This window comes from Bos javanicus, chromosome 4 (assembly GCF_032452875.1).
Source record: "Bos javanicus breed banteng chromosome 4, ARS-OSU_banteng_1.0, whole genome shotgun sequence".
In the NCBI taxonomy this organism is placed as follows: domain Eukaryota; kingdom Metazoa; phylum Chordata; class Mammalia; order Artiodactyla; family Bovidae; genus Bos; species Bos javanicus.
This window is the reverse complement of record NC_083871.1, coordinates 37,153,057-37,165,508: the sequence shown is the minus strand read 5'-3', so window position 1 is coordinate 37,165,508 and position 12,452 is coordinate 37,153,057. Positions and strand designations below refer to the sequence as shown.

Below are 12,452 nucleotides of genomic sequence, written 5' to 3'. Positions count from 1 at the left end.
GTTATCCAAATAATAAATTCTATATCTGTCAGATCCCTTTGGCAGAAAATCGGAGAAATAATACCTGAGAAAAATATGAAATGAAAAATATGGCAACTGAAATCATTGTAATGAAAACCTAAAGTGTGATAAAATGGAAAAAAATGAATACAATCAATGTAGTTTTCATTTTACAATTACTCTGCTGTACTATTAATGATTTGCAAATAAATTATGCCATCTAAATGAAATGTAGGGGAGGCTTGCAGGCACCATTGAGCATAACCCAGTCACCAGCAAATAACCTGATGTGCTTTTTCTGCCCAATTTAACATCACCACAGGCTTTCTCACTATCCTTCTTAATAAGTTGCAGGTCATAAGCAGGATATGAGTCCATTTATCCAGAAAATGAGTTGCAACACGTTTGTCCCTCTTGATACTACTGCCTCACTTTTAAAATTTCCACGAGCATAGATGAAATTGACTCACATCTGAATGAAGTCAAACTCCGGTAATGGAAAATGAAGGCTAGGGTTACTTTCTTCTAACCTAGTATTTTAGGTTGATAAATTGTTTTTGTTTTTTGGTAAAATGTGTTGCGTTTAATGGGCCATTCTTAAGGTAGGTTTAAAAATGTTAAAACAGACAGAGATAGTTTACAGAACTGAATGCAATGTAATTAAGACTGACGAAGTCCAGCAGAGAATAAATAAATAGTTTTAAAAATCATTATAGGAAAGAATATCCCAGTCTAGCTACCATCCTGGAACTCCCCGGATTTCCTTGCCAACATTTGACAATTTTTAGATTACAAGAACAGGTGAACACATACTTATGAAGTATAAGATGACAGTATCAGGTCAATAATATCTGCACTCTGGATTTCTCTAAATATCTTGGAGATTATCAATGTATTTTGATACAAATGTGTTGAAAAGGTATCTACTAAGTTTTACCAGCACAGTATTTTAGCATCTTGTATGACAAAAAATGGCATGGTTAGAGATAAAACATGTAAGTAAGATCTGCCATCAGAAATAAGATCTGCCAAATCAGTCTCATATTAAACAATTTTGTATGTAAGTTTTCACTGCAGAGAGTGAGAAGTCAAAAAGTGACTACTTTTTGACTATTTCTCCTAGGTTATTTAATAATTAATTTCAACTCAGGATCCAAGTCATTTTTTTAAAGTTAAATTTGATATATTCATAGAAAGGTTAGGTAACATTTTTGCAGAAAAGATAATTCATTAGAAGTTAAAATCATATTTGCTTTGCCATTATCATTGAGCATTTCATTAAGAGTCCTGCCAAAGCATTCATTCAACAGGAATGAGAAGACTATTAACATGCTGTCCTCAAGCTTTGAATTCAAAGAGTTTAATAATTTATCATTTGCAGGGACTGTTTTGCTGTTTCCCTTTTTATTTAGCCAAACTAAATGTTTTCTCTAGCACATGATACTATATACTACTGAAAACGTAAAATTAACTAAGTCAAAATTCTCCAAAAATATACTGTCCAGTGTATGATTTTATTAGCCTGTATAATACAGTTTGTTTGTACATGTAAATTAAATTATACATTTATTTATATTCTAAAACATTCACCTATGTTATTTCAGAGGATATACAGATGAAAATATGAGTTATTACTGAGGAAATTATGTTACAATGGCCAAGAAGGAAATACTATAAATAAAAATCTACAACAAATAGTGATCTAAGAGGGCTTCCCTGGTGGCTCAGCGCTAAAGACTCCGTTGGCAATGCAGGAGCCTCAGGAGATCTAGATTCAATCCCTGGATTGGGAATATTCCCTGGAGAAGGAAATGACAACCTATCCTAGTATTCTTGCCTAGAAAATCCCACGGGCAGAGGAGTCTGGTGGGCTCTAGTACATGGGGTCGCAAAGAGTCGGAGATGAATGAAGTGACATTGCCTGCGTATGATCTAATAAATATATTTATAGGACATATATGTGTGCAAGGGTACTAAGTTGCTTCAGTCGTGCCCAACTCTCTGTGACCCTATGGACCATAGCCTGCCAATCTACTCAGTCCATGAATTCTCCAGGCAAGAATATTGGAGTGGGTTGCCATGCCCTCCTCCAGGGGATCTTCCTGACCTAAGGATCCACCCTGCCTCTCTTATGGCTCCTGCATTGGTAGGCAGGTTCTTTACCACTCACACCACCTGGGAAGCCCATAGGACATATATGAGACTGGTCAAAAGCATGAGGGCAATGAAATTATCTTTAGTTTTCATTCTGCTATTTATAGTAAGAATGTTTTTTTCCTCTTGTGTTTTGAACAACTGTTAATAAACCTATAAAATTTGATGGAACATAAATATATTTATCTATTTGAAACAAAGTTAACAAAATATAGATTACCAACTGTAATGTATAATGTTATTACCTGCTTAGTGGAAAGCTCCATTGCTGAAATAGTAGTTGGTTCCTAAAGAAGAAAAAGAAAATGTGAAATGTTCAGTCAATTAGAAAAGTTACAAAATGCCAACATAAACTTTCAGAAAGATAACTTCAGTGCCTACAAGCAGCAATATAACTGGGGGGGAAAAAAAAACATGTGAAAGAAATTGCATAGGCAAGTGTTCTATGTGTGGAGCAGACAATAAGTGCATCTTCCAGTTAAAGACCATCAAGAACATACCTGTGGATCAAGTTGGGGGAACTGCTCACTATGATAAAGCAGACTGGGGGGACTCAGTAAGAGTGAGACGGAAAGGACTTAATATGTTTTGGACTTGTGTTTAGGTGATTTGAGGGAGTTCCAGGAAGCAGGATTTCACTTTATATTGGAGGCTGTCACAAAGCAAAGGTAATTCTATGATTAGGTATCTTCATAAGTTTTATTTAGAAGGAGGAAAAAACAGAGTGAACCTAGAGCAGTTATTGGGAAAGTAGCAATCACTCACTAGGGCAGATAGGGAGATTGTTCATTTTTATGGTTTGGACAATGTTTATGTTCTCCTCTGTGTCAGACATGATTACAGAATGGACTTGTTACTGTTCTGGTTTACCATGGTCTGACAATAGCCCCGTCTGATGCTGGGGCTCTGTGAAAATTTGTATGTTCAACTGGAGAACACTGTGGCTGAGGTGAGAATGTCAGACCAGCTCCTAATAGCACCAAGGATGAGCTGAGGGTATAGAGCTGGTGTCCAGCTGGCAAGAACTGTAAGAGCTTGGTTGAGACGATATTACTTCATTATCATTAAAATGACTATTTAAGGTGCAAAGGTCTACATTCAGGTCTCTGCTGAAGAACAGAATCTCTTTAATTTCTGTCACAGACTAATTTAGAGAAGTCATGACTAGAGAAGAAATAATCACCAGCACCCTTATTAAAGTATTCTGTTAAAGCCTATTATAAGCATATGTAGGCTATATAAATAAATGCTGTTCTCTAATGAACTCAGACCACCAAATTACTATTTACCTAAACACATTTGAGTATCTTCTCTCAGATTCACTTTCACTGAACTCCAATTCATCCTGTTTCATCAGTGACAATTACAACACTAACAAGAGATAGCTTGGGGGGGGTTTATAGAAAGGTAATGAGAAGGAGGCTTAGACGGGATGAACAAAATCCTTAAGTTCTCTCTGAAGTCATGCCTTGAAGAAAGTGTAAAGAGTTGGACTCAGGGGTTAAACTGTATGAATTCAAATGGTAGTAACATAAGTCTTGTCAGAAGGTTGATATTAGGTGTGGTATAGAAACTATTTCTAATTTAACTTTCTCATCTGAAAAATACATACAATGGTATCTTCTGCATAGGATTGCTATAATGATCAAATTAATTAATAAATGTAAAATACTTCACAAACATGTTTGTCACATACTGTTTATTCAGATCTCTCCTGTCTCTCACATGCACATACATACACTTAACACACACTCACATACACATTCATATCCTTCCTTGGCTTCAGGTTTTCTCTTCAGTGCTTATCACTATCTAGAAATACATAGATATGACATTTGTTGCATGTATATGATTTATAGGTGATATTTATCTTGGGTCGTACACATTTCTTCCTATACCTCAAAGTTCTTATCTGAAGGTAGAGAGGACTGAGAGGAAGGAGGAAAAGCCAATAAAAAGGCAGGTCATGTAAGTCAACACTGAGAGAAAATCTGAGGATAGTAGACAATGACTCTCTCAAAGCTATCCACTGAGGTTAGTACCAAGAAAAGTTACTCATTGCATGCCCACAGGGCTGTTAAATCTCCCAGACCCCTAGCTGTGACTCTTGCTTGCCCTTTTGCCTGTCAGAGAAGTATGGGGGGAAAAAGTGAAAGATACCCAGTGGGAATTCGAGGTTAGGCTGACAGGATGTGAGGACAGCGGAAGAGGCATGTCACATTTTCTTAACCGTCTATGTTCCTTGCCCCAAGCCTTCCCCAATCGCCTACCACCCAACGCTAATTCAGCACAGGCATTTTTGGCTGTTTAGTTCACTGCCATATACTTGGGATTGCTTATCCTACAGTTGTCCCTTGAATAAAGGGGTTTGAACTGTGTGGGTCCACAAAGACATGGATTTTTTCAATAGTTAACACTGCAGTATTACACCAGCAACAGTTGGATGAATCCACGCATGCAAAACCAGAGATATGGAGGGCCAGCTGCAAAATTACACTCAGATATTCCCCTGCACAGCAGGTGGGGGCCTCTAACCCCCAAAGTTGTTCACAGGTCAACTACATTTACATGTTTTTGGTAATTATTTATTAAATAATGGAATAAGCAAATGCATTCCCTACAAATTTCCCCCTTTCTCTCATATCTCTTTTACTCTCTCCATTATACTCTGTTCCTTCCACTGAATTTGTACGACACACAGGGAGCCATCTTTTTAAAAAAAGTTTTTCCTCAACCCTTCAAGCTTATCTGTATTTTATTCGAAAATAATCTGATTATTCTATACTCTCCATCTTTACTCATTCATGTCTCGTTTGGTGCCATGTATCCCTCAGCCCACTGACTCTAGGCCTTACTCTGGAGAGAAGGCCTATGATTTTCAGAAGGAGGGATGGCTGATAACCTGTAGTGCTGAGTGGAAGCTTCAGTCTATTGTGATTACTGGACTTCCTGTTTGATATAGCACTAGTGACCACTCAATTCTTGACTGCTTCCTCTATTTAGATTTCATTATGCCTTAGAACTCTTTATTAACTATTCTTAATTTTTTCGAGTTTCTATCTCTAGTCATTCTTCATATGTTTGCCTTTCCTTACTGAGTCCTATCCACTCCTCCTTGGATGCTCCATTCTTTTCCTGTTGGGCTTGTGATTTTAATTACCTCCTATGTGCTATAGAATTGCCGATTTCCACTTCGAACCCTGATATCTAAGCTGAGCACAGAATTTTCTTAACAGATTTAAGACTATCTGCCTGAGACATAAATGAGACAAATGATTTAGGATGTAAATTAATTTGATAGGATAATTTAGAATTGCCCCACAGTTACCCATTTTCATAGCTTAATGATATTAAAGATAACAATTTTCTATAGGAACTATCAATCATAAAGACAACGATGATGAAAGGAATATCTATCAATTTTCTCTATATAGAAATAAGATTTTTGAAATTTATTCCATCAAATCACAAAAATCAAGGGACCAAGTCATCATAGATTTTTTGTTTTAAAAGACAAAACTGATTGTTATATTTAGGTTTATATAATATTGGAATCAGTGAATCCAAACAAAGAATTTAAAGCAGAAAAATATTCCACAGCAGCTTCTTCCATTCCAACAGTTTCACAGGGAAAATGGTTATGTTGTTATGTATATAAGCAGCTAACTTCATGGAGACTTTCGTGAAATAAATTTTATAGCCAAGGTGCAAGGAAAGCATTTCTTAGCAAATTAACAGGTAGTATAATTAAAATGAAAGTTAGCTATGTCTAGGCTCTTTTCAAACAACTTCAGTGAAACTATCTATAAATGAAGCCGGTGAATTTTCACACATTTCACATACACTGACAATACAAAATTAAAATGTCTGTAAGGCAGACTGAAATGATCACTTTATATATAAATTGTAAAACAAAACAAACCTCAATATACAAGAAACTCCACTGTGCCATATAATGATTTCAAAGTTCTTAAATTAAGATCGTAGACTCTCTCTATTAAAAGCAGCTTACTTATATTTTAGATCATGAAACAGTTTGGAATAGGATGTGCTACATGCTGCCTGTGGTTGAATTTTAGCAGACAATATATTGAGATGACATCCATTTAAATAAGCTATTTTTTTTTCTGAGCCTAGTTGGTAGTGAATATGACTTCCATTTAAAACAGATGTAGCTTTATAAGCATTTTTTCATGAAACTGGTTTTAATTGCAAATTTAACTGGAGTTTGAGTAAAAATGAAATTAAAAACAGCATCTTTTCAAGATTTTCTATGACTCTAATTTGCTATATATATTTTTTTCAGATATTTTAAATCTAGCCCTTATTAAACTTTCACACTTGCAGAGCTTTTCAACCTGCTGATCCCAGGAGAATCAGACAGCGTTCCCTGGATGCTAAGCATGCTGAAGCTCCATTAGAATGAGTTAACCGACTAGGTTTTGGAAAGCATCAATTATGTTTTACATTTGAATGAAAATTAAACTCTTTCATTTGTTTGCTCAGCTGTTCATGGAATACTGCATAAATTGGGTTTAAAATGAATGTATTATCTATGTAAATGCCTTGCAATCCTTTGCAGTCAATAGCAGTATAAATAAAATCCACTGTACTAAATGCATTGCAACTTGATATAACCAGCCACTGTATCAAAAGTAAAACCCTCCTTGGACTGGAAAAAAAAAATCTCAAGTGCATAAAGTAAAAGTCAGCATACTTCTAGTTTTCACAGCTTTTGAATATTTTTAACAAGGTATAGATTTAGAATTTTCAAGCAGTTATTTTAAATGAGATTGTCATTTATTTAACTAGTTAATAACAGCTACAATTGACTAGTAATCTTAATTAGAAAAACAAAAAATACTGATGAAGAAGTTGAGGCTCAACTGACTTTAACCAATTTGTTTGGAATATCACAGTAATTGTGATTCAAACACGAGTTTATGTTACAAGTAATATTTGAAATAGGTTTGTGTCTTAGTACTTTAATACCATTTTGAATATATGATAGCTATTTAAAGTAATTTCTAGAGTCCTATGAAAATGAAAGTGTTAACTGCTCAATTGTGTCTGACTCTTTGTCCATGAAATTCTCCGGGCAAGAATACTGAAGTGGGTAGCCACTGGGGAATCTTCCCAATCCAGGGATCAAACCTGCAACTCCTGCATTGCAGGCAGATTCCTTACTGTCTGAGCCACCTGGGAAGCCAATTTATTTCATCTCTTATTTCCCAATAAAATTTTACTCTAAAATGGAAATTTCATCACTGAGGAATATTCTTCTTACTATACTCTGATTGGGATTTGATTTCACCCAGAATAGAAGTATCTTAGATGTAACTAGAACCACTGGAATGTCCTGTGATTAACCAGGGTGTTTTCTTAAAACCAACCTCAAAATGGCAATGGACACAGTACTGTCTTTAATTAGAATTTTATATGAGGTTGGTTATTCAGTCTAGCAAAGATACATAATGAATATGGTCTCCTGGAGATGATATTATGGTAATATAACTGTTTGGTTGACATTAATGTCTTTCTTTTTAAAATCCAAGAGTATCAGATACCACCAGGACCCTAAATCTGTTCCTTGTCTATTCACCTTGTCAAATCAACATAGTGTTTCAGTTAACCCTTTTTAAATTTTATGTTAAATGCAAGGCTCAAATAAAAATAAGGAAACTATAACATTTCTCTGCTAGTATCAGTGTATATAGAAATTGCTTTAATGTGTTGTGTTTTTTGCCCTACTTCTGCAAAATTAAACAAAGTTTGACAGTGAAATATTCCAATTGCTAGACCACAATATATGTATGAACTTTGCCTGATAGAATAGAATGTTGAAAGTAAATATTTCTTTAAACTCTGCCCGAATACATTTTGTCTACTTGAGTGCCAAAGAAATAATAATGACAACAATGCATGGCAGACAATATGGGAGAGAAATGGAATATTTATCTGAGGAAGATGCGTCCCTATGTTGCAAACAATCTTTTCATAAAATCATAAACTCATAAACAATTATTTCCATGAAAGCATATTATTACTTATTTATACCTAATTGTTAAAAACTGATAAAGAACCTCTCTCATGACATCTTAAACCATGCAGAAATCATTCAGTAATTATTACAGGTATAATTAGATTGTGTAATCCTTTGGAAATTGCAAAATACTAATAAAATCTAGTAGACACTAAATACTTGTGCTTGCAAGATTGCTGGCTTCCCATCTCTGAAGATTTTGCTGAAAGTCATTTAACAGTTTGAAGTAGCATTTTTAAACTAAAACTTGTTTTGATTTACTAAAACAAATCTAGATAAGATTTGAAATATAAACTTAAAATCCCAGAGATACAAGGAATGAAAATTAGCTAGAATACAGCATTATTTCAAAATTGTATATATTCCGATTAAATGATAGAAAAAAGAACCTTATTTAATGGCATGGCATAGCAATATAATTCTACAAGATAAAACTTAATTGTACTAATAATAAATCAAGTACTTGAAACTATGAGGGAAGACATGTTAGAAAGAGTCTCTAAGCTGGGTAAGGTCAGAGCCCATGTTTATAGTGTCCATCCCTGATTCATTAGAACTTAGCCCTGTGCCAGAACAATGGTGGACATGTTTGTTTAGAGCTGAATTAGTAAATGAAACTTGTTATAATAATATACAGTAACTAAAAGGGAATATGTAGAGGAACCACGACAAATCCAAAAGTAAAACATTATGGAAATAATTAAGAAATTCTAAAGTTAACATAATATTTTAGTAGCTCCTATAACTTCATTGGCATGGTGGTGGCAATATAACTTTCTAAAAAAAAATAATTGGTAAATTTTTTTTTTCTACTAGAAAATAATATGGGATATAATCAAGCAGGATAACTTGTTGCTGTTCTTGGTTTATCTTCCTTATACTCTGGCACCTCACTTTAAGGAGGGTCTCCATAGACAAGACTTTAAACTCCTTAATTTTTCATATTTCATTTTTTGCATAAATACTGATTTCTTTATTCATTTAACAAATGCTGGTTGAAAACATATTTTAGGCTCTGGAGACACAATAATGGATATAAGACAGAAATTTATATATCTGCCTCTTAGTGCCTATAATTTGTTTGCTAAATCTAAATGGACCCTATACGACTGACACAGTCCATTTGGAAAACTGTATTTTACTCCTTGGAAGAAAAATTATGACCAACCTAGATAGCATATTCAAAAGCAAAGACATTAGTTTGCCAACAAAGGTCCATCTAGTCAAGGCTATGGTTTTTCCAGTGGTCATGTATGGATGTGAGAGTTGGACTATGAAGAAAGCTGAGTGCCAAAGAATTGATGCTTTTGAACTGTGGTGTTGGAGAAGACTCTTGAGAGTCCCTTGGACTGCAAGGAGATCCAACCAGTCCATTCTAAAGGATATCAGTACTGGGTGTTCTTTGGAAGGAATGATGCTAAAGCTGAAACTCCAGTACTTTGGCCACCTCATGTGAAGAGTTGACTCATTGGAAAAGACTCTGATGCTGGGAGGGATTGGGGGCAGGAGGAAAAGGGGATGACAGAGGATGAGATGGCTGGATGGCATCACCGACTTGATGGATGTGAGTCTGGGTGAACTCCAGGAGATGGTGATGGACAGGGAGGCCTGGTGTGCTGCGATTCACAGGGTCGCAAAGAGTCAGACACGACTGAGTGACTGAACTGAACTGAACTGGACTGATTTTTGAATTTGTAGGCTAAAGTATCAATGTGTAAATTCTGAAATGGGAGGCAGTGGAAGATAGGAATTAGTCATCATTCTATAACAGACAAAATAAGGTCCAAGTGCTTAAATTTTAAAAATCATAGTAGAATTATAATGATTGTGTGATTTTAAGACTTAAACCAAGGATTAGCAGAGAAAGCTACTGTAAATGCAGCTTATATTCACTGTAGACAAACTAAAACAAGTAAAATTATATTGATGATAAGATTCTAAGCACAGTAACTAGCACTGTCCTGGATATTCCACAGATAGTGTCTCTAATTCTTCTAGCTTCCTTGTGAGATAGGTATTATTTTCCCTGTCTATACTGATGGGAAAGCTCAGATGAACTCTTTGTTGTCCAAACAGAACTATTATGTAGGTATGATTCAAGAACCTAAGACCTTCCCAGTAGAACATTTCTTAGTTACTACTAGGTGTCTGTGTCATGATTTATCAGTTACATATTTCAAAGCTAATTACAATTTTACCTGAAACAATATCAATTAGGAACTTGCCATATTTTACTTTATTTTCTCTTCAAACAATTACTGAAATAGGGAGCAAGAGCCCTATTGAGTTAATAAGTACAGGGTTAAAAGAAGTCTTGGGAAGATTTTGCTTACAATCAAAATATTAAATCAACTGAAAACTTCAATACAGGCACTTCACTTTATAGATAAAGTGTCTGAAATTCCTGGAGACTAAATGAGGTAATTTTTAGTTATGAGACTAGATCCGACATTTCTCATTTTCTGCCACTAAATAATTCAATTTATTTTTAGTAAATAAATGATTGTTTTTACCTTCTTCTATCAAAAACTGAAATAACACCTTTGATAGGCATCATTTCTCTGTTATGTTTCATAAATAATTCATACCAAGGTGTGTCAATTCAAACTTCCTCCTAGCTGATTTTCTAAAAGGAAAAATAGACTGTGGTATATGTTAAATTACTTTAGTTTTCTACTCTCACCGCAACACATAAACTGCTGCCTCTATCCCCAATCTTGTATAAACTTAGCTGAGCCATAAGTGATTGATTCATGACAAAGGGACAACTACCAGTACCTTTCTTACTTGTGCTGCTGCTGCTGCTAAGTCGCTTCAGTCGTGTCCGACTCTGTGAGACCACAGAGACGGCAGCCCACCAGGCTTCCCGTCCCTGGGATTCTCCAGGCAAGAACACTGGAGTGGGTTGCCATTTCCTCCTCCAATGCATGAAAGGGAAAAGTGAAAGTGAAGTCGCTCGGTGGTGTCTGACTCCTAGCGACCCCATGGACTGTAGCCCACTAGGCTCCTCCCGTCCATGGGATTTTCCAGGCAAGAGTACTGGAGTAGGGTGCCATTTGTAAAGACTAGGAATTCGTAACAAATTTTCCACCAGTGATATAAAAATCGTGAACATTTTCTTTCGCTAACAAATGATTTCTTTAGAAAAATGTGATAAAACAACTCACAAATAAGATTTTAAAAATTACTGAAATGTCTTCATTTCTTTATTCTGAATATATTTCTTTAATACATTCACGGAAGTCATCTGTCACCCCAATTATACCATAAAGTGTGAAAGAAGGGATTTGGGAGGCCGGAGGCACACAGAGTTTGTTCAGTGAGGTAACTTACATTAATAGTATAAAATGTAAATCATATAATTTATCACTGAGAAAACAAAATATGAGCCAAGGATATATTTCTTTACATTTTTAGATTTAACTAGCATTGAAAGTTTCAAGGTTTATTTTGACTAGTGTCTGGCTTTTTAATTGACAAGCTAATTAGAAGAGTATGCCAGACTACTTGTCCATACCAAGATCAGTGTGCAGCTGTCCTAGGGGAAGGACATACAAGTGAACTTGTCGACACTTGAAATTAAGCAGCACTCACCCGAAAAACTGTCATTTCTTCAAGCAGAACTTCTTCTAAATCATGCCAGGTCTCCTTAGGAATTGAAACTACTTTAAGAACAGTTCCAACATCTTTGAAAGAAAGTAGAGAACACCACAATTTAAACAGATCTAAAGAGAGTTTAGTGTTAATAAATTATATCAGTAATTGAATAGAAAGAATGGCATTTTGATGTCAGCCTTTTAAAATTTATTTTATTGTTACAGCATTAGTAATATATATTCGAATGCATTTCATGAAACTAGATAAAATATAAATGTAGCTATGGAATAAAAATAATTGAATTTTTTAGAAATATATGAAGCCTTGAAGGTGGTTTTATTCTAAACCTGTGTAATTAAAAAATGTATATATATAAAATAATCATTAAGTTGGATTATTTTTATTTTTAATCTCAATTATCAGGTGTCTCAAAAAAAAACTAAATTAAAAATAGTATCAGTTTGACAGTATGGGGCCTTCTCAAAAAACTAAAATCAGAACAACCATACTGCTGGGTACATATCAGAAAAGAATCAAGAACACTAGCTTAAAAAGATACATGCGCTCCCATATTCACAGCACTATTATTTACAACTACCAAGGTATGCACATAACCTAGGTGTCTGTCAACAGATGAATGGATAAAGAAGATGTACGT

General features: G+C 34.9%; 1 protein-coding gene across 5 annotated transcripts in view; it reads right to left on the bottom strand.

Moving 5' to 3' along the window:
• Positions 1–12,452, bottom strand: part of SEMA3A (semaphorin 3A) — a 553,371-nt gene that overhangs the window by 38,704 nt on the left and 502,215 nt on the right. For all 5 annotated transcript variants that reach the window (XM_061413769.1, XM_061413770.1, XM_061413771.1 and 2 more), the window contains 2 exons: positions 11,792–11,883; positions 2,400–2,441 (listed from right to left, as the gene is read on the bottom strand). In XM_061413769.1, the coding sequence (XP_061269753.1) occupies positions 2,400–2,441; positions 11,792–11,883 (134 nt within the window). The remainder of the gene's footprint in view (positions 1–2,399; positions 2,442–11,791; positions 11,884–12,452) is intronic.